Source organism: Dysidea avara, chromosome 12 (genome assembly GCF_963678975.1).
Source record: "Dysidea avara chromosome 12, odDysAvar1.4, whole genome shotgun sequence".
Lineage (NCBI taxonomy): Eukaryota > Metazoa > Porifera > Demospongiae > Dictyoceratida > Dysideidae > Dysidea > Dysidea avara.
The window spans coordinates 7,810,206-7,834,021 of record NC_089283.1 but is presented as its reverse complement, the minus strand read 5'-3'; the positions used below and the strand labels follow the sequence as shown (position 1 = coordinate 7,834,021).

The 23,816-nt window shown below is 36.7% G+C and overlaps 1 protein-coding gene and 2 long non-coding RNA genes across 3 annotated transcripts; all 3 read left to right on the top strand.

The window, feature by feature from the left end:
- Position 1: 1 nt before the first annotated feature.
- LOC136240777 (uncharacterized) lies at positions 2-23,816 on the top strand. The gene is made up of 8 exons (XM_066031813.1): positions 2-983; positions 1,045-1,071; positions 1,118-1,198; positions 12,366-12,395; positions 12,444-12,608; positions 13,334-13,372; positions 13,431-13,460; positions 23,614-23,816. Exons 1-8 carry the CDS (start codon positions 62-64, stop codon positions 23,751-23,753), a joined length of 1,434 nt encoding a protein of 477 aa, XP_065887885.1. The 5' UTR covers positions 2-61; the 3' UTR covers positions 23,754-23,816.
- On the top strand, positions 8,280-8,967 carry LOC136241104 (uncharacterized). The gene is made up of 3 exons (XR_010694162.1): positions 8,280-8,678; positions 8,727-8,827; positions 8,877-8,967. It is a non-coding gene; the product is annotated as an uncharacterized lncRNA (long non-coding RNA).
- LOC136241102 (uncharacterized) lies at positions 8,981-9,527 on the top strand. The gene is made up of 4 exons (XR_010694161.1): positions 8,981-9,115; positions 9,171-9,227; positions 9,279-9,340; positions 9,397-9,527. It is a non-coding gene; the product is annotated as an uncharacterized lncRNA (long non-coding RNA).

Sequence of the window (23,816 nt, the reverse complement as noted above, 5' to 3'; positions counted from 1 at the left end):
AACCAGAGTAATTATTATGCCTGTGCTTAAACTTTAAAGTGCGAAACCTGTTAGCTGCTCAATGGGTAGTCATTCATCGTCTCGCACGAAAATAGTAAGCAGTAATGTTGAGCGAGATGTGTCTGGTGTACTGGACGACCAGGATAAGGCGGAGGTGCTAGAAGAACCGAATTGGTGTTGTGAAGTGTTAAGCTCTATACTACAAGATCCCAGCACACAAGATGTGATGTTTGTAACATCTGATGGTGGTAGTGTGAGTGGTCACAAAGCTATACTAGCAGCTAGTTCACCAGTGTTCCGTGCTATGTTCAATGATAATGTTCACACCAGTGGAGAAATAGAGATACCACTTCCATCAGTGGATGCAGAGACATTTTCCAGTCTTGTTAGTTACTTCTACACAGGCAAGGTGGTTGTGAACCCTGCTACATGTCTGGATATGCTGGGTGCTGCCATGCACTTCAAGATCACATCATTGGTGACAAATTTAATCATATTCACCACAGCTTCAATAGACAGCAGTAATGTCATCTCCGTTGCCATATTTGCACACGAAAGAAACTGTGGCCAGTTACTGGACAATTGTTTGAAGTACATGCGTGCTAATGCTAGTGATATTGTCCATCACTCAGACTTCACTAAACTTCCACATGAAGTTGTGCTTGCATTCTGTAAGAGTTCTGATCTCAACGTTAGTGAGATAGATCTGTTCTTAGCAGTAAATGAGTGGCAACAACACAACCAGAAAGTAACAAAGGCTGTCATCAAGAATATTTTTAGAGAGATCCGCTATCCGTTAATTTCAAATAATGATCTGGTCAGAAAAGTTGCGCCCACTGAAATGGCTGATCAAAGTCTCTACACAGCTGCTCTGGAATATCATATTGATGCTTGTCTATACAGGGGACCACTAAGTCAACTTGTAACAAGAAAATGTCATGAAGTTACCTCGCTAAACAGTAATGAAACTGAACATCCTGCAGGTACAGTATTATTGTGTAGGTCAATCGCTGTCAGTTTGTAATTTGGTATTTCTATTTCCAGGACCACATAATTCAACTAGCTGTGCAGGTAATTTATTGTTTTGGTTAACTATTTGAATTTCATTATTTTTTAGTCTCATCAAGTAACCTAGGGGGTACTAAAAACAGAAGTTCTACCAAAAAGCTGAGCCTAGTGGTGAAATCTGTATCATCAGGTGAAATATTTGTTGTAAAGTTAGCATAGATTATGAATTAATATGTACATTTAGTACCATAATACGACTGATTCATCAGGTGATCACTTTAATATTTGTACCATACAAGTGTACATCCGATTTCCAGTTGGTTGTCCACTGTAGATCCAAATGCAAAAAAAAACTAATATCACATGCATAGAGAGATTACTGATAAAACTCTGACCCAGGACTAGTTTAAACTGAAGGTCACTGATCTTATAGGCTACTTTCAAGCACATGACTTTTTCGTGAATTTGTTTCCTAGTCAACCAACCCAAAATCAACTGTATGATGAACATTTTGTACATGTTACTTTTTTTAAAAAAATTCTATCACTGTTGCATTCAATGCAAGCCCCATAGAAACCCTGAAAGTATTTTGTTACTTGTATGCGGTTTGTCTACATCAGCTAATACACTCAAAAGTGTACATTGTGGTTAGCAGGTGTGAAATACCAGAAACAGTAATGTGTTGGACAAACAGCAATCCTGGGGGACCATATTAACTTTTATATGACTGCTTCTTTATGTGTTACATGTTACATAACCATAATCAACTATTCTATAGTTTAATGCAAAATACATTGTATAGTGTTGGCATTATCTACAGTACTCTCTTGTTTGTGTGTTCCATTGTTATATTTCATTGTATCACATTCTGGTCAACACCCTACACATCAATGTGTTGGTAACTGACCCACTAAGCAGCTACGTAATTCTGGTTTTTAGATAAATTGTGTTGAAATACATTGAAGACATAGGTCAAGCACTTGCAAAAAGGATTTTAAAAATAAATAAAAGGTATTAAATTTGTCTGATAGCAGATTTTGGCTGTCAAGTGTTAAGCATTATGTAATTTTAATTAATTAAGTGCTAGCAGTAAAAGTTTTTATGAGGTTCTTAAGCAAGCACCATGCATTTTGTCAGACCATAAGGACCTGACAAATCCCAAATAATCATTTTAAATTACTTGAAAATACGATTGGCCTTTCACCCCTAATTATAGGTCATCCGAGGTTTTTGTCACAACCACCGGCTCATTCCTCCCCTACATGTACACATAGATTCAAATTACCCATAACTAGATCACTTGATATCGGGATTTTTGACTTTAAATCTCACATTCAATCTCATTACAAATCTCTTTTTGCCAAAAACTCCTTGCAAATCCCTAATACTAAAGGTACGATATCACTATCTGCCAAAACAACAAATTTCATAACTTTCGTTCACAGTACTCTTCACTATCGATGACAAAATTAATTTAAAAAATTCATTCTCCATTACTTTCTTTTTTATTTTCCAAAACTCCCTTTATACTAAGATGATTCCTTTTTTTAATATTCTAAAAGACTACTTCATCCCAAATAACTTCCAACTTTACAATGTCTAGCTTCTATCCCAAATATTAATTGCAAAACCTTATATCGCATATTAAATTTATATTTAATTTGAAAAATTTAACTTTGCTTAATTTTAGATTATTCTTTATCTCTAGTCTCCATCTGTTGTTCTTTATTCTAATTCTAAATTAATTAATGATTATTGAATCCAAAATTACATTCTGATTTAATAGATGGGTACTACATAGCCATCTATTAAATCAAAGAATCATAAAATAGACACTTTGTATCTATTTTCTGATTCTATTCTTGAATGGAATTTTGGATTCTGAATCATAAAATAGATATAAAGTGTCTATTTTATGATTCAATGAATACAAATATTGACACTGTGTATCTATTTTTGTATTTAGAATATCAAATTCAATCTATTTTTTTATTTTATATTACTTAATCCAACGACATTTTCCAATACCCTTACTGTGTTATGACTTACCCCGAGTTTTCGGAGTTGACGGGCAATTTGTACGAACATGCTTGTTATTCATTAGAACTGGAAACTTCTAATTACTTTTAAATCCACCTTCATAGAAAGATTTAACTCTCCACTCCGAACCTCTCAATGAGAGAAATGTAGCGGGTATAACCCCTATCCATAAAGACCATAAGAACCTGACAAATCCCAAATAATCATTTAAAATTACTTGGCTCCGCCTCTTCTCAAAACAAAATGCATTTAGCATTTTGTTTTCACCATGCATGCATCTTAACAAAACAAAATGCACCTTAACAAAATGCATGCACCGTATCTGCATAAGCCACTATAGTTGCTGGTTGATAACTTGTATATGGAAGGTCACACTGACTTACTAATACGATTTTTGGAATGCTGATGTCACAAAGAATAAAATGATATTCAAATTTTACTGATTCTGATGTTTCTTCACCAAGTTACGATGGTTCATACATGGGTATAAATTTGCGTAATGTTTTAGAAAAGAATTTCTCTTTGAGATTTGTATACTCTGTGGACCCGAGCCATAAATTCCATTGATCTACAAGTTGATATGGTCCACTGTGGCACTGTTCAAGTAGCGTTGCTTTCAGCAATCTCTCAAGATTGGTCACCTTGTTGTCATCTTCATGAGCAAAGTATTTGAGTGAGCTGATGGCGATTCTTGCCGATTGAGGACAGTTTTTCAACTGAAGCCAGATGAAAAGGATTGAAACACTTGGAGAAACAGTACTAACTGTTTTACTATTGATACGTATCTGTAAATATATAACACTTCTGTTACGAAAAACAGTTGTTGTTTAAACATCATGCCTTTTCTGTGCATTTTTTATATTGCCACTATAGTGGTTTATGCACCTACCAGCACAAGCACAAATGCTTCTAAACCAAAGACATCAGAGTAAGTGCAACCAGCGTTGAAACCGGGTCGGGTCATCCGGGTCACATTTTCTCCGGGCCATCCAGGTCTGACCCGGTTTACAATTTATCCGGGTCTGACCCGGATTGGATCACGTGAGAAACGAAATTGTTCGTTTGACGACGTGGAACTTATAAACACTATCGTGTAGCTCTTTCGTGAGCCACGCCCACTTATCGCATTACCAACATACGCTCAGCCACGCTCATTTGTTAGTAAGTGTAGTATGTAGCATGAAATTGAGGGTATCTATGGTGAGGGGTAGCTATTGTCAGTAGGTGAAGACCTTTTTTTTTTTCTTTTTTTTTTGGTCTTCAACCTACAGCTAGGCTGAAGTTGCAATATTTACTCCACATGAATCGAACGCTCAAAATGTAGACTCGTTCGCTCACTTGAGACTAGCCGAAACACATCTCGGCTTTAATTAATCCGGGTCAATCCAGGTCACATCCAGGTCTGACCCGGATTGCTATCCGGGTCATCCGGGTCAGCAGTAGTGACCCGGTTTCAACGTTGAGTGCAACCAGTGAAGTCAGAGATTCATCACTTTTCTTGGCTGAAAAATCAAACTTGATGAAGCAAAAACTATAAAAAAGTAGTATACAAACTTAACATGCAGTACATAGCATCTGTTAACAATTATAGAACTATAACCTGTCTTTCACTCAGATTAGGTTCTCCCTCCTCCATATATTAAGCAACTCGAAAAATAATTACTGTTCTATTTAGTTTTGGCTTTAATTTTCTTTGTAGCTACTTTGGAAACATTCCTTACAGTTTATCTCCTTGTTATGAATTCAAATGATAAGGTTTAACATTTATACAGTACAGAGGTGGTTTTATCCCTAACAATGAATACTTGTCAAAATAGGGACTATAGTACATCGATAAAAGAGTACTGAAACAAGCTGGAGTAGTGCACGAAAATAGATCACAGTAAAACAATAAGAAGTGTTATATCCCTACTATGCATTTTTATTATAGTATCATGAGCACAGTAGTGATATAACATTTTACTGTGATTTAATATCATGCACTACTCCAGCTTTTTTCAGTACTTTTTATCAATGTACTATGGTCCCTACTCTAGTCGAAAATTCCAATTTTTTTGTGTACTTGTACAATATAATCCATCCTATATAAATTACTGGCTATAGAACAAGGATTTGATTATGGAGTTTTTGTTTACTCAACGGCAACCACAAGGCCATTATAAAGTACAAAAATCGGCCTGACTGAACCATATGAAAAATCTCACAACTGATCAGTCAGTACTGTTTATATATAATAACACAGTAAACATTGCTAACCTATTGACAATTAAACTATTTTCTCCAATTCTGGTTTACTAACGTTTGAGTAAGTGTACATGCGCATATACGCATGAAGCCACTGATTTGAGGTGTACAAACTACAAATGTAGCAATTAGTGTTGTTTTAGTTAACTATTAAATTACTTTTAGTAAGGCAAATATTTATTAGTTAACTAAAACTATAACTAAAAGCAAATCCATACAGGGGCGTAGCCAGCCAACATTTGATGGTTGGGCATAACATCAACTTAACTACACACACACAAGAAACACGCTCACCTTCATGTGAGACATTATCAAAGAAAAATATAAAAAAGTGTATGCACACAAGGTCTACAGCTACCTATACTATAGTGTAAATAAATGCTACTTGCATGCATGCAAACATTTACTAGCTATATGCTATCTATTAAACTTGTAGGGCAGGCATCCACCGACGATCGCCGTAGCTGAGTATCACGTGACATTAAACTGCTGAACCTACAAGAACCAACAATGTAAACAGTTCATCACATATTTAACACAATCAACTGGCAGTATAGTTTACAGACCAACCACCACAGCGATATGAAATGCTTTTTCAATTAAATGCCACATGGTCCCAAATGAAGGCCGGGGGCGCTAATTTATGATCTATAACACAAATATCAGCATGCCAAGGAAGCTCCGTCCCAGACTTACAGCAGCCAATGTACATTTTGCATGAATCTGGTGTAAACCACAACTCGGTTAGTCAGTACAATTTGTGCACGGTGACGCTTTTATAATGACTTGACCTTTTCTCCATTTCCAGCTCCATTTGCATATACTATTATTGTTATCTAGAAGAGTCACGTTTTCCTGTTTTCTTTCATCAGCAGTAAGGTAGGCTATACGGTACTTTCCTTATCAAAAAAAATACGCTTGACAAATCCACTGAAACGAAATCTTTTGCTGCCAGCACCATCCACACTGAATCCTACTGACGATTATCACTCACTGTGACTCAGAGATACAGTACCACGACTGTAGTGTACCACGCTTTGACTCCATTTTAAATTTCGAATTTAAACCGCGCCAAGGAGCGTGGCACGTGCGTCTTTTATAGGGACTTCCCTAGGGATTTTCCGCGTAATGGATCACGTGATATACCATCTATCTCGATCCCTTCTGAAGTCATGGTTCAAGAAATGAGGTACATGTTTACACTTTACAGTATCAAAGTAGGGTGATTTTGTGTGTTGCTGTGAATCCTCGCATGAATCTTAAGCTACTTGTGATGGTTGGGCAAAAGTTTGTGATGGTTGGGCAAATGCCCGCTCATGCCCACCCTTGGCTACGCCACTGAATCCATATTTTAACTAAAACTAAATCTATATCTAAAAAACAACAGAATAATTTACTAAAACTAAATCTAAAACTAAAAAGAATTAAGAAAGATAACGTTTTCTTATGCACAACTAAAACTATAAATAAAACTAAAACAACAAAGACAATATGTGACCGGGCCTGCGAAAATAGGGCATGTGGGCACAAACTACATGCCATCACGCTACAGAACATATTTCAGTACTGGGACATAATATTTCCATTCTGTAACTTGTAACATAAAGCCAATTAAATGCTAACAAAGAGCTGAAAATTGCATTGCCATAGCACAATGGTACAAACAGCTATGAGCGATGAAAGTTAGAAAAAGTAGGCAAAAATCATGCGCCCACATTCCCTGTTTTTGCAGGCCCAGTCACAATTATATCCATAACTAAATCTATAACTAAAATGAATTAAGAAGGATTACTGTAACTAAAACTAAAATTATTGAAGAAACTAGCTATGACTATAGCAAACTAAAATTCTTTACTAAAACAACACTATGTTGCTCAGACCACTGCACATGGTTCTACAGGTGGAACAAAGCACAGAATGAAACTGTACTGCTATATGTAGCATCCAAACATCAATATAAGATTATGCTATAGTTTATGACCTGATGGTGGTTTAGTTAGCTATAGTGTTGTTTTAGTATGGAGTTTTAGTTATAGTTGTAGCTAGTTTCATCAATAATTTTAGTTTTAGTTATAGTAATCTTTCTTAATTCTTTTTAGTTATTGATTTAGTTATGGTTATTCACTCTTTGTTGTTTTAGTTTTAGTTTTAGTTACAGTTTTAGTTATGTACATCAAAACCTTTTAGTTCTAGTTCTAGTAATAGTTAAAAACTTGAAAACCTTTTAGTTTTAGACACAGTTTTAATTATGTATCTGAAAACCTTTTAGTTATAGTTTTAGTTGTGTATAAGAAAACCTTGTTTAGCTTTAATAGTAAGCACCAAGTGACTATATTTTATGTGAATGAAACTCTTGTTATAATTTCAGTACCATTTTTCCAGCTTAGTAATACAAAATCTTTGTATTACAAGACCTGTCAATTTTTTTATAAAATAGATTAATACAACACTTAATACAGTGCATTTGACGCAATCTCTGTCACAGGTATTCCATATTCTTTCTTAGTAGAACTTCCCTTTCCAAGTTACTATCAGTAAGTCTGTTGCATTTTCCAGATGTCGATTCCCCACTTGTAGAAAATACTCTTTCAATAGGGGCTGTTGAAGCAGGTATGCATAAATGTAGCCATTAGCTAAAAGCATTAAATTACAGTGACCATTAACAAAAACGGTTAGCATGCTATAGGCCATCACTACTACCTAGCACCTACATTACTGAGTTTGTGAATTTTAGTCAAACAGTTTTTATTATAGTACATTCGCGTTGAGCTAAATCCTGAGTTGTTGATTAAGAAGCCATACAAGATCAAATACTTTAAACATAATGTGCTTTAAACATAATGTGCTTTAAACATAATGTGCTTTAAACATAATGTTCATGACACATTTGTTCATAAGCCCATGTTACAGGCGCGCACTTAATTGTTGAGAATATGGAGTCCAGTGCACCATCAGCGAGTGCAGAGTGAAACCCTCGTGGGAAGAAGTTAAACAGCCAAACGAAGTATCTACTTATGAAATTATGGGAGCACTTTAAGCAAGAAGCGAAGAAATGTAAAATTTCTATCAACATCACAGAGAGAATCTCGAAGGCCACCGGTATTGTATGTAATGCCTTCTTTGCTGGGTTTTGGCATACATTACGCCACGCAGGGATTTCAAGGACATCCATTGTAAGAGTTAGAATGGAGCACCGCAAGAAAGGCGGTTTATCTATGCCAAGAAAAAGGTACAAAAAGTACTTTGCACAAGCCCGCTCAATTGTAATCGTCAGGTACAAATGTTCATGAGTCCATGTTGATACAGACAGCTTTGACCGAGATGCTATCAGACAATATCCATTCATTGTACGGACGGAAGGAAATCTATCGCTCTCAAAGATTTTGGTAAGTTAAATTTTGAACCCTGGAACTTTGTCACATACTCCATCTTAGGCCAAACTTAAGAATGATGGTGTTTTCTCTGGGGGTAGAACATAGCTTTAAAGAGTGTTGAGTGATATGGGATTTAAGTACAAGATGATTAATGATAAGAGGTTAGCATTGAAACTGTTTGTGCTTTAATGTCACTACACGTATATGCAGGGTATGCTATGAGCAGCCCTGCATAGTCCATCAGCATCATAAATATAGAGACGAACGAGGTGCAACAGAACTGAAGGAAGACCAGTTGTGTATTTGGATGAGAGTTGGATAATGAAGAACTTCTAGAGCAATTCTTCATCCAAATCAGCAGTGATAGTGAAGATGGCGATGGTGGTATTAACGAATCTTCCATCAGCAGCAACGGGTCCAAGTCTTCTTCTGGGCTTACTTCATCTGATGTAAGATTGTTTGATATTTGCAGCATTGGTGTTACAACTTGATTTTGTTCCCCAGGAGTCATCAGGTAGCTGGGATTAAACTCTGTGAAGTACATGAAAATACAGATGAAGTGTAAGTGTGTGCACTTTAATAAAAAATATCATTGCTTTATTGTGCTAGCAGAAGTTGAACATACCATCCCTTGTATATTTAATCAGTGCAGGAGTGTTTGGAAATCACTACAGGTACTATCAGCCCAAATTCATACAAACAGTATTATTTCATGTGTTGAAACTTTTAGAGTTTTTTGGGAATGTAACTTCAAAAACAAAATGCTGGCTGGAAAGACTGTGTACATGTGTGGCAAAGTGATGAGAAAAGGATTAAAATGACAAATTGACTAAATGGGAACAGAAGACAATTGGCAGCTGTGTGGTGAATGTGTTGTTTGGCTCACTTGCAGGAACACCAATGCTGCATAACAGATTTTGAGCTGTTATAATTTGGTTTTTTGAAGAAGTTTTTTTCCCTGAATATAAGCAGGCCACTTATCTTCTAAATACTGTGCAACAGTGGCCCCAACTCTTCTATTTATGCAACTCTGTTTTACACACACAAAAACTGTTTTATTTTTCTTGTAAAAGTGTATTACAGCCTCTTACATAACGGATGGTGAAATCATGCGTGTTGAGGGCGGGTGTGTGACGTCTGGCTTCGCTACAAACATGTATCAACATGAACATCAAAGGGCCACGTTTTAGAGGCTTCCCCATTAAAAATGTATGGCAAAACTTTACAGTGTCATAACTGGAGTGTCTTACATTCGAATGAAGCACTTTTAATATATTTTTAGCGGATTGAGAAGCGCTGCATATCGAGCAATACAGGAGGCCCATGCGATGTAGCAATCGTAAGTTATTAATCGTTTTTGAGGATTCAGCTCAACGCGAATGTACTATAGTTATAGATTAAATAGTATGTACGTAATATTATGATATAGATATTTTAGTTGTATATAGTTTTAGAAGTAGTATCAAATACATTTAGCAAGCAGTTACAGTTTTAGTAATAAGATCAACTTGCTATATTGTAAGCAGTTTTAGTTTTAGTAATAATATAAATTTGATTTTAGTTATAGTTATAGTTTTAGTGATTATATACATTTGTTTATAGTTATAGTTTTAGTTAACTTAAATATATTCACCTTACTAAAAGCAGGGGCGGATCCAGGCCCCTTCATATTTAGGCTTTACTTGATCAATATGCTGAGTATTATAATGAAATTTTGTCTTAGCATAATTATATGATCACTACTAATACAAATACTCATAAAACCACCTTATAAACATCTTTCCAAGGTATTATCAGTGGATTTATGCTAAAGTTTATGCAACAAGGACCCGGATCAGCATTGGAGGTGTACAAGATCAAGAACTATAACTAAAATACAATAGAATACTTTACTAAAACTAAATCTAAAACTAAAAAGAATTGGAAAAGATTACTAAAACTATAACTAAAACCAAAACGTTTTAGAAATGCTACTATAAGATTTTCACATTTTAAACTAAAACTAAAATAACACAGAGAATATAATCATAACTAAAATTAATCAATAACTAAAAGGAATTAAGAAAAAATACTAAAACTAAAACTAAAATTATTGACGAAACTGACTATGACTATAACTAAAACTAAAACTAAATGTGACCGAATTTTGGAAAACCATCGATATACGCACAACAGTACTTTTGTAATAAAACACATTTAAAAACTATGGATAAAAAACGTAAGCTCCAGAAAAAAAATTATGCAAGTTTTTATCGCCTCGCTGGTGGGCGAATTAAGCCGCCAATGGATAAATCCTGGGAATCATCGTGTTCGCCTGTCCATAGGGAGTACACAAATCTTTGTTTCATCTCCATACACAAAAAGATTCCAAAGTTACAGATGTTTGTTTACGTTGCAGTGACGAAAGAATTTACTGACAATCATTTTTCAGTGAATTTGCCTTCCTTCTCAAACAAAGAAGCATGCCTGGGGAAAAAACTATACCTTGGTGGATGCACAAATTCATAGCAAACACACTGATCCAAGATTCAATTCTGTACGTCGTTGTATCAGTAAGTTATGATGGTTTATGTAAGCGCCTGTAGATTCTTTTCTCAATAGCTTCTGTACATATCAATTTATTTGCTAGTCCGGCTGTCTAGTGCTGTATTTCCAACGTTGCTTAACTTAGGAAACTGAAACTTGGCTAGTCCATTCCTCTGTCCCAGTAGAAAACAAAAAACAATTAAAATGCATTTTGAAAATTGTGCAGATATCGACAGTTTTCTAATGTTAGGTCACAAGTGTCCTTACTAAAACAACACTAGTAGCAATACACCACTGTAACCTTCTCCTTACTATTTCTCTTCAATAGTAGTGCTACTATCGCTTCGAAGAATTATCCACAATGCTTATCATCAATGATCAAATGTGTGCGATGACATAATCTTACCTGCAATAGTGTGTAAGGGACTGTTCCCATTCACTTAAGCAGGGGCGGATCTAGGGGAGTTCAAAGGGTTACATGGAACCCCTTTTGAAAGAGCCTCTCTTACTCAAGATACTCTAATAGAGCAGTCGAGATAGAGATACTCTAATAGAGCAGTCACAGTATTCTTAAGAGGAGCAGTTTAGCAGGCTACATGTGGAGTTATAAAGAAAGAAATGAGGGTATCTATGGTGAGGGGCAGCTATTGTCAGCAGGTGATGCATTGACCTTTTTTTGGTCTTTGACTTACAGCTAGGCTGAAGTTGCAATTCCAGACTTTTACAAAGTCTGGATCCGCCGGCATACTACTATAGGATAAGTGCAAGGGCTAATAAGACTTCAACAGAAGCTAAAGAGTGCTTAGAATGTGATGTTACAGGCATTCATAATTGAAACCCCCATAATATTATGGCAGTTGTGGCAGTGAGTAGGTTAGCTAAATTTGAGCAAATTTCTTGCTTGAAAGCATGGTATAAGCTGAAACTGTAACTTACTGAATTCCCCAGACATAATGAGACAAGTGCCACTCCATAGCTATAGCCTATTGCACTCGAAACTTATGATGCCTGTACTTTATTTTCCATATAGTCACTATAAATATTAATATATATTGTTTTGTTCTTTCTATTCTCTTGTTGTAACTCTATAAAGTAATTTTCAATAGATAAGCCCCAGAATAGCATTGCATAGTATTTGCTATATGTATACTAATAGCATTTTGTATCATGTAGTGCCGTGGAGTGTTGCAGATGGAGAGCCAGGTAATTCTTGTAGTGTGAAATTACCTTTGAGAGTACTAAACATTCTAGTAACACCAAATAAATCACTGGATACTGAAGGAAGAATTGCTGCCAATAGCAGCAGCAACAACAACAAACTGGACAAGGTTGTTGAAGCCATATATTCACGGATAGATGATGGGATGATACCATCAGATATAACATCACCAGATACTACAATATGTATCTTATCAGGTGAACTGGTGTACTGATCTGCGTGTAATAAAAAGAAAGTCATATGTGACCGGATTTCACATAACAAGACTTCCACACACACAATATCAAACTTAAGTTTTTACCAGAAATGGATTGCTGGCCTAATACACTATCATATTCCACACTGTACTTCCTTCAGGACTGGCAATTCTGGTTTCTGTGGCAGCTTTCTTCCGACCCTGTCAAAGCCACGAGTGGGAGATTGGTGCCATTGAATGGCCATGGCTTTGTGATAATGGTGTATAGTGAGCTGGGACTTCACAGAGAGCTCGCCAATAGTGTTCTCAGTCAGTTTGGAGTGATTTGAGGGCCATGGAGAGCCCAAACTTGGCCTCTGGGTTCCAATCGTCTTCTTGCTTCATTTTATATCCCTATATTAAGCCCACCCACCGCCCCCCACGCTCCCACCCTATTACTACCACCTGTGATATTATTACCCGCTCGAGAAAAGCTGCCCGAAACAGGGCTAATTTTGGGTATCACCCACTCAGTGATAGCTAGTAAATAGATGCATACTTGGTGCAAATTTTGTTTGCACAGCTGTAGGCACTGGGAAGTTATTACACAATGATTACTTAAAATCGCCATATCTCCTAACGAAGCTTTGTGCGTCGAAGCTGGGTTTTGTCAAATTCAGTCACATATATGTTTAACTCAGATAGTCACGTATTATAAAATTCATTGTTGTTGGCCCCTCTATACAGATGAACATATTGACAGTATGATTCCATCAACTCCACAAGGTATGTTATAACGTTATCATTTGACATCATTCTGCCATCATTGTGTATGTATATACAGGAACACAGTGTGTTGTAGCTACTACATCAGGTAAGTCATATGTGTATAATTTGTATTACTTGTGAATCAACTGTGTGAGTGCATTACCATAGTTATGTGACCTCATCCCATATGTTCACGGAAGTCTACGTATACAGTACAGGGCTAGTGGAAGAAAATTGAGTTAGTCAGGCCATGAAGTTGCTACTAATATGCATGGTGTTGCCTGAGGGAGGAGTTGTTGCACAGTTGTCTGTGAAGTACGATGAGCACAAGCATTCTAGAGAATTCTGGGGGCCCCAGGAAATTTTCAAAAAATTTTGATGCTCAGATATGCAATTTTAGTGATTATTTCATAGTTATATAAATATGCTCAAGTCACTTAGCCTATACCTTTTTATTCTTATATAGGTAGGTAGCTACGTATGTAATCGTAGACCTGACATACAGGGAGCACAGGATGCAACTTGCTATATGGCTGTAAAAACTGAAGTGTCCTCCAGACGCCAAAATGTTCCAACACACGATCCTGTGGATACATCAGTATTTACAGTGTAGTTTAGTCAAGTGATGGTCTGGGGATGCAGCCCCCAGAAGCTACAGGATTTTTGCAATTTAAAGGCTTGAAAAATGCTTTAAGATTGATGCTAAAAGCAAGTACAACTAGCAGTGACTTGCAATGTTTCCCCAAGATTTATCAAATTTCAGAGGGAGCCCATGCAGCACGGCCCCTTGTAGAATAGCCTATGATTAATTCATTATTTATGATTAGGCAACTAGCTATTCACTGCACAGCTACTATAAAATGCCTGCACAGCTATAGTACAAGAATGAAGTAAGCTATACTGGTTTGCTTGTAGTCTATGATGAAGTGAGTGAATCATTACGCAAATATACTGGTGGGCAATCATGAGATCAATCACTATTTGAAAATGGCGCGATGTGGGGGGAGAGAGTTTACTCAGTATCTCGACCAGAAAAGTAAGTTGTTGAAGTGGAGTGATTTTTACTCTAAGTCTCATCTGGTTGTGATGTATGGGCATACAGCTTATAGTCCTGAGGTGCCTAGGTTGTCAATTCCAGCCCTTCACTCAATAAAAGGATGCTAGGAGTGACAAGCCAAGATAATCATTTAATAAAGATTGAATTGTTATTTAAATGTGCTGGTTTAGAATCAAAGAAGCCACCTACCATACATGTGTTAAGTCCCACAATGCAACTGTCATCACACGTGATATTTAGAACCCACAATCATTACTTACTGTACAAAACGGTGCGAACACTATGATGTGCTGTAGGGTAATTTTAAGTACTGTTTGTGTAGTTTTGTGCTTTAGTTAGGCTGAAAAAGTAGAGAACTACTCATGCCATGCATTTTCAGCAACATCTGTAAAATGCACGTGTAGATACGGTTGTACATAGATTGCACATGATTGAATGGAAGTAATATAGTTTGAGCTGGTCAGCTATAGTTGGTCCACATTATTTCCTGACCATGCAATCAGACTGTCTCCTCTGGCCCTGCAGTAGAATGCATTAACCACAATGGGACTTAATACTTTTAAAATCCTGTGAGAAAGTGTTAATGTCATCATATTCCCCCAAAACAAGTGGGGTCTTTGTTTTGTGCTAATGTGCTTAAGGAGACACAAGATACAAGCATCACTTTACCATGTAGTAGACATGTGGTTTACTGGGAAAGTTGTAGATCCAGTTACAAAATTAATGTATGTATGAAATATTTTGAAGGGTGTAAATTTCATTGGTTTCACAGTTGTTTGGCTGTCTGCAAATTTTTTATCCTTAGATTTCTGCTAGCAAACCTGTATGAAAAACAAATGATCCTTGAAAATGAAGTCTCAAATATTTACATTCCTACCTAAAATATATGTATATAGTGCATTAATTATTAGGCTTGTGCCAGCTATGCTGTTATAATGTTAGCCTGTTATATGCTTTCGAAATTGAAGGTTGTGCATCATAACTGACTGTTTTATTAGCGAGTAAGTGACTGATTAAGTGTGAGTAATCAGCTAAGAAAACTACTTACATGCTTTGATATTGATTGCAGTAAAAAATGCAGTTTGTTCATTATTTGTAGGAATAAACATTTTAATTTACAAACTGAATCTTAAAAATTGTTTACTTTTCTGCTTGCCTAAAATTAGCAATATATATCCATTGTAAAACAACCAGCCTACAAAACTCTCACAAAATTGTGCCTCATGAAATCATTTCCAGTCATTTCTTAGCTGCTATCTACTTTTTAAACCAAAATAGCCAAGCTGTAAAAAAGAGTACGGCCCCCAAAAAGGCCAGGGTGAAAAAAGATGTGAAATCCAAGGTGGTGGCCAAGAAACGGCTGTGATGGTAGGTTAATGGCAAAAATTTTAATAACGGCAATTCAGTTGAATTTGTGTTGCCTCTTCCACGTTTCACTAGGATTCGGCACCAAATTTACCTGAATTGTTGTTATAAAAATTTTTGCGATTAACCTACATCACAGCCATTTCTTGGCCACCACCTTGGATTTCACATCTTTTTTCACCCTGGCCTTTTTGGGGGCTGCACTTTTTTTTACAGCTTGGCTGTTTTGGTTTAGATATCACTTTTCATATTGCAAGCCACAAAGCCGGCCATCAACTGGCTTTGGTGCTTCCTTTTAACTTGTTTTTTTTTTCTTCACTTCAGGAATTGTGGAACAAAAGCCAGAAGCAATTATGCGTATACCTTTTTGTCTGGTTAAATATTTGTGTATTTTACACTGAATATATAACACCTTATTATATTTCACATATATAATAAGGTTACTCCTTACATAACTGAACTGTAGCTGAAACTCTCATTGTTTGTAGTTTGAACTCTTTTCAGGGTGACTTGTTTCAGGCTGAACTCTCTACATGGTGATTTGTTTCTAGCTGACCTCTCTATAGGGTGACTTGTTTCTAGCTGATCTCTCTACAGGGTGACTTGTTTCTAGCTGAACTCTCTACAGGTGATTTGTTTGCAGCTGAACTCTCTACATGGTGGTTTCTTTGTAGCTGAACTCTCTACAAGGTAACTTCTTCTAGCTGATCTATCTACAGGGCGATTTGTTTGTAGCTGAGTTCTCTACAGGGTGTTTGTTTGCAGCTGAACTGTCTACATGGTAGTTTCTTTGTAACTGAACTCTCTACAATGTGACTTCTTCTAGCTGAACTCTCTACAGGGTGACTTGTTTCTAGCTGATCTCTCTATAGGGTGACTTGTTTCTAGCTGAACTCTCTACAGGTGATTTGTTTGCAGCTGAACTCTCTACATGGTGGTTTCTTTGTAGCTGAACTCTTTACAAGGCAACTTCTTCTAGCTGAAATCTCCAAAGGGTGACTTGTTTCTAGCTGATCTCTCTACAGGGTGAATTGTTTCTAGCTGAACTTTCTGGGGTGATCTGTTCGTAGCTGAACTCTACAGGGTGATTTGTTTGCAGCTGAACTCTCTACAGGGTGGTAGCTGGACCCTCTACAAGATGACGTATTCTAGCTGACCTCTCTACATGGTGACTTGTTTCTAGATGCATGATCTCTCTATTGGGTGACATGTTTGTACATGTAGCTGAACTCTCTACATGGTTGTTTCTTTGTAGCTGAACTCTCTACAAGGTAACTACTTCTAGCTGATTTCTCTATAGGGTGACTTATTTCTAGCTGAACTGTCTACAGGGTGATTTATTTGTACCTGAACTCTCTACATTGTGGTTTCTTTGTAGCTGAACTCTCTTCAAGGTGATTTGTTTACAGCTGAACTCTCTGCATGATGGTTTCTTTGTAGCAGAACTCTCTACAAGGTAACTTCTTCTAGCTGATCTCTCTACAAGGTGACTTGTTTCTAACTGATCTTTCTACAGGGTGACTTGTTTCTAGCTGAAATCTCTACAGGGTGATTTATTTGCAGCTGAACTCTCTACATGGTGGTTTCTTTGTAGCTGAACTCTCTACAAGGTGATTTGTTTGCAGCTGAACTCTCTACATGATGGTTTCTTTGCAGCTGAATTCTCTACAAGGTAACTTCTTCTAGCTGATCTCTCTACAGGGTGACTTGTTTCTATCTGATCTGTCTACAGGTTGATTTGTTTGTAGCTGGACTCTCTACATGGTGGTTTCTTTATAGCTGAAGTCTCTACAAGGTAACTTCTTCTAGCTAATCTCTCTACAGGGTGACTTGTTTCTAGCTGAACTCTCTACAGGGTGATCTGGTCATAGCTGACCTCTCTACTTGTGATTTGTTTGCAGCTGAACTCTCTTCATGGTGGCTTCTTTGTAGCTGAACTCACTACGAGGTAGTTTCTTCTAGCTAATCTCTCTACAGGGTGATTTTTTTGTAGCTGAACTATCTGCAGGGTGATTTGATTGTTCCTGAACTCTCTACAAGGTGATGTCTTCTAGCCGATCTCTTTACAGCACGACATGTTTCTAGCTGAACTCTCTACAGTGTAATCTGATAAGTTTGTAGCTGAGCTCTCTTTTGTTTCTAGCTTATCTCTCTATGGAGTTATAACTTGTTTGTATAGCTGAACTCTTTACAGGATGGTTCTTTTGATTGGTTGCTGAACTCTCTACATGGTGACTTGTTTGTACTACAGAGTGTGACATGTTTGTAGCTGAACTCTCTACAGAGTAACGTATTTGTAGCTGAACATTGTATAAAGTAACTTGTTTGTAGCTGATCTCTATAGAGGGTAGCTAACTGGTTTATGTAGATGAACTCTTTTGTAGATGAACTTTCTACACAGTGACTTATTTGTAGCTGAATTCTCTACAGAGCAACTTATTGTAGCTGAACACTCTTCAGGGTAACTTGTTTATAGCTGATCTCTGTTCAGAATCTGAATCTCTGGGCAGACACCACAGTAATTGCTTATTTGATTTTGTATAGTAATTAGAATAGCTAAGTACATAATTAATTTTGTTTATGGATGTACAGGCATATGCCTTTATCCTTAAAATGCAAATACAACGATATATTTGTAGCTGAACTCTACGGGGTGACTTGTTGTAGCTGATTTATTTATAAGATTAACTGTTTGTATCTAAACTCCCTACAGAATAATATTCAATGTAATATAATTCTATAATGGAGTAAGTTATAAATGTAGCTGAATGCTCTATTAGGGTGACTGTTCTATTAGAGTATCTCGATCTCGCATATGTTACATGTAGTAGGCTTTCGAATCATAACCTAGTAGTTTGCGATCTAATTCTTCTGTACTACTGCAAGGACTTTCTATGATGATTATTCCAGCCACACACCGATTTTCAGCTCATTGCTCTAAGCGGTTTGCCTGGTAGGCGTGAAAACTAATAGTTTTTTAGTCATGAAAATTGATCGCGTAATTGTGACACAGGTTTGGGTTTGTCATATCTCCACGGCCTTTATCTGGATTCCTTGCAAACCACAAAAAGGCACTCCTACGAAAGTACGTTACTCCATCTACATAGCAATTTTCAGCTCATTCCTTCAAGGGGTTTACCCTGTGGGAGTGACAGACCTTTGACCTTATTTTACACGAATAATCGATCATAACTCTGTGAATGCTTATCGGATTCCTACCAAACATGGTACTGAATTCTGCTGTAATCAGCCTTCATGTGTTACCAAATTTCAGCCCGATTGGAGCATGCATTCGTGCTTTATTGCAAATTTTGCGAAGTGCGAAAAAAGTAGAAGAAAAAAACCAAGAAAAAAAACGACACTTTGATCGTTCGTATCTCGTAAATGGCTTTGGCGATTGTCTTCAAATTTTGTATGTTGACTCCCCTACTGTGTGGGCACTTTTGCAGCAAACTTGGTTGCAATCGGATAAGGGATCAAAGAGCTACAAAGGTATGAAAATCACGTTTACTTTCTTCCTGTTAATATACTCATGGTGTGGCGCACCGGCTTCTTGGGCCGCACGACACACTACCGTGTGTCTTGATTTCAACTCTGGTGGACTTTGTAGGGTTCACCATTGTGCTGTTTATCCATAGTTTGGCTGTTTTGGCTTGGATCAAGACACACGCTATGGTGTATCGTGCGGCCAAGACAGCTTGTACCAATACTATGTAAATTGACAGGAAAATGTGATTTTCACACATACGTCCTTTCTCCATATAACTGTCCACTATGTAGGGTAGGCCACACAGCAGCAAATTTGGTTGAATTCACTCCAGAGATATGGTCTTGATTTTTCTTTGTCCCTATGGGGCCAAGATTAGGCCTTAGCCCATTATGCTTTTGAAAATGCCTATTATGCTTTTGAGCATTGCTCCAAAATTTCCCCTATTATGCTCCAAGTATGTCCAGTGTCTTTGTTCTATTAGAATATCTAATACATCTTTGAATGTTCTATTGGGATATTTTAACATGCGTTGACTGCTCTATTAGAGTATATCGATCTTTAACTAATCTTTTCTTCACAACCTAGCTGTAAATCTGATTTTACAATGTTTGCACACTATCCCATTCTGCATCATGCAAAATAAGCAGAGTTTCAGCCTCTCTGATTATTGTTATTATTGTTTACTGTGCAAAACCTCTTACAAAGAGTATAATACAAGCACAGATAATGAATCAATAAAATTAATTATGTGATTAATTGATGTTCAGCTAACCTTGCTTTAAATTGGTCTAAACTTGAACAAGTGATGAGGTCATTGGGTAAATTATTCCAGATCTTTATACTTGAAGGGAAGAATGAGTTAAGGTATGAGTTTACTCTTGTGTTTGGCTGTAACAGCCTCATTTAATGGCCTCGTAGAGAGTAGTTAGATGGAGCTGGTATGAGTATGGTATCAGTTGGTATATCTATTAATTGGTGCATGATCTTAAACATTGTGATCGCTTTCAACTGGTTTCTGCAGTGAGCCAGAGGTGGCCAATTCAAATTTTGCAACATATTTGTGGCATTTGCATAAATTATGAAGAATAACTATTGTACACAAACCTTGCACACCGTCTTTGAACTGATTCAATAGCTAAGATGTCCTTTTGTGTATAAGGGTCCCAGACCACACAGGCGTACTCTAGGATTGGTTTAATAAGTGACTTGTAACAACTCACTTTGACCGAGATTGGGCAGCTATGAAGGTTACATTGTAAAAATCCTTTGATACTGTTAGCTTTGTTAGTTTTTGTCTAATGTGTTCAGACCAGGATTGCTTCGAGTCAACAGTAAGACCTAGGTACTTGGTGTGTGTCACCTCCTGCACAACAGTGTCATACAAAGTGTAATGGTAAAATATAGGTTTTTTCTTGTGTGTTATTCTGATGAATTCACATTTCTGAACATTAAATGTCATTTTCCATTTATTTGCCCATCTTTCCAAAATAGTTAGATCTTTCTGAAGTTGGTAACAATCTGATAACCAGTGCATAAAAATTGTGCCTATCATGCTGGCATTATGCTCAATGCTTTTGGCTACTGTTATGCCCCAAAGTATGGCGCAGGCCTAGCCAAGATTAATCTTTTTGCATACTTTGCAACAATTCAAACACAAATGCGTTGCTTGATTGCCTTGAAAACTTTGGTACAGATAAAGAGCCTATAAAAGTGAATTCATATACTAAGTTTCCACTTTATGATGCTATAAATGTTTGCTTGTGTTAAAAAGAAAGAACTTTTGTCATGGTACCGCATATGGAAATAACTTGAAAATTGGGGCCAATAATCATAGCATGGCTTGATAAACAAAGTGGTAACAGCTACATAGTTACAAAACAAAGTGCAAGGTATTGGAATTTAAATAAATTTTCATATTGCTGCACTTCTACTAGGCCTGTGTCAAATATGTCAGCATAATAAAAAAAAAGCATAATTGGCTGGAGTGCTACGTATGCCAGCATAATGCTATCATATTAGGTGGATATTTCAAACTATGGAGCTTAATTCCATGAAATTAGAACAATACTCCCTAATAGAGCAGTCAGTGGAAACTGCAACAGGGCACTCAAATGCATTGTACATAGCTCCTAAGATTGATACTCTCTAATAGAACAGTCACTTTATGATGAAATACTCTAACAGAGCATTCACTGCTTAAATGTTCTAAAATGATTGTAGCAAATGTTGCTAACTTAGGAGCATAATGCAAGCATAATAGGAACACTGAAAGAGCATAATGGGTGAAAATTGTGGGAAATTCTTGACTCAGGCCTGACTTCTACTGCATGTGTTGCCATTCATGTTGATTTAGGCTGCATTCTATGTGTTAGACAGCATACACAACCCTGCTAGACTGGCTTTTGGAGACATTGTATGGAAATATGAATGAGTTTCATTTTTTTGTCTTTGTTGTTTAATAATACATGAAATTATTGAATGTACTACTGTGAATTGATGCATTGCTGAAGAGAAATGAGACACACAAAAAAGGACCCATGATGTATGCAATGTATCCTCCATATGAATCATACTCACTGATGTGAGTTTTGCAATTATAACATATATGTATAGCAATAATAATACATGTTGTGGCATGCCAAAAGGCAGTAGTTGAGCTGAAGTGACTCAAGCAGTGAGAAAATCAAGTACACAATCTAGTATTATTGAACTGTGATTGTTTGTAGACGTTTTGTAAGTCAGTCACTAGAATAAATAAATTTCATAGCAATTTAAGCATTAATGGGGATTTCATATGCATTGGAAGCATTTATGGGTTGCACTAAATGTACATTTGAGCTTCATTATGCCTAACTATCACTGCCAAGACACTGTGAAGGTATATATTGTGAGCCTGGTTTCTCTGTCAATACTTTATACACCATGGTAAGGTGCATCTGTAATATGCTTTACTATATCATACACGGTAGTGTGTCGTGTGGCCAAGAAAGCCGGCGCACCACACCATGAGTATATTGACAGAAAGAAAGAAAACAGCTTTTTCGCATATACATAGCTCCATGGTCCCTTCTCCAAAGCACACCATTTTTCATTATAGCTGTCCACCAGGTAGGATATGCCACATGGAAATTTGTTTAAATACGCAACTGCCATTTGCGAGATATGGACGTTCAAAGTTTTGTTTTAATTTCTTTGTTTTTTCTTATGCCACACAGGGACTATAGGGGCTTCGATTTTTCTTTTGCACACTTTGCAAAAATTGCTATAAAATGCAAATGTGTAACTCAATTTCCTCGATCTGTGGCACAATTGACAAGCATGTAACGGTGGATTCACGTACCAATTTTGCTGTGAGTGTGAGGAATATCCAAGGAGTTATGAGTGTTTATTCACGTAAAAAAAGATCAAACTTCTGTCACAGCTACAGGGTAAACCGAGTATAGGAATAACTTGAAAATTAGTGTGTAGATAGGCTGATCATCGTAGCAGTGCCTTGTGATAGGTTGAATAGCAATAGAGTTACAGCAGCAGAGTTATAAAGCAAAAACCAAGCAAATGTAAAATTGTGGGATTGCAATGCTCTAATAGAGCAGCACTATGGGGTAAAAAGGGTGTACAAAAAATGTCAAAAAACCTTACCAGAGTTTGGACGGGCTTCCATACCTAGCACCTGCATCTTTAACCACTGAACCACTGCTGCCTTGGCTGATCACCTCACTTAATTTCTGCTTTATACAGTAAATAAAATTGTTATCTAGTTTAAATCTGCTTATAATCAAACGTTTGTAATTACCAATAGAAGCACTAGATTATTGTAGAACATTCTACGTATGTTCTATTAGAAGTCCTCAAAATAATGTGCACTCTATTAGAGTATTACAATAATATTATCAAATATTAAATCATGCATTTATAAGTCGGTCTTCATAAATCCTGCATAGAAAAGAAGAAATGTGAGTAAAAACAAATCTCATAGTTAGCCACAGGCTAGTTATGAGGCCTTATATAATGTACAAAAAGAAGTGAAATCCACACAAAAATAGTCAAGCTGTAAAAAAAATGGTGCATCTTAAAAAGTTGTAAAATCAAAGGTGGCGGCCGAGAAATGGCTGCAATGATGTTAATGATAAAAAAAAATAATAATGGCTGTGTGCATTCTTAAACTTTATTAGCATTAACATCATTGCAGCCATTTTTTGGCCACCACTTTTGATTTCACAACTTTTTCCGCCCAGGTTTTTTAAGGCCGCACCACTTTTTCACAGCTTGGCCGTTTTTGTGTTGATACTATTAAATTTTATGTCATCCTTTTGAACACTTTGGTACTGATGTCTTATTTCTCTGCAGCTCGACATAGAAGAAAGAGGAGGAAAAGGTGTAACAGTTGCGAAGGATGTAAAGCAACTAGCTGTGGGAATTGTCTTCATTGTTTGAATCCTCATTGGAATAGAGTGTGTATGAAACGCATCTGTTCATCTCTTCAATAAAATTTAATTTTAATTCCAATTGATCTGTTAGAACCTGTTGGTATACTTATAATTAATTTAACT

Bases quoted from the DNA above. Each gene is read 5' to 3' on its own strand.
- LOC136240777 (XM_066031813.1), top strand. From the start codon at position 62: ATGGGTAGTCATTCATCGTCTCGCACGAAAATAGTAAGCAGTAATGTT. The intron at 1,072-1,117 runs GTAATTTATTGT...ATTATTTTTTAG, and splicing joins TAATTCAACTAGCTGTGCAG to TCTCATCAAGTAACCTAGGG. The intron at 13,373-13,430 runs GTATGTTATAAC...ATGTATATACAG, and splicing joins GATTCCATCAACTCCACAAG to GAACACAGTGTGTTGTAGCT.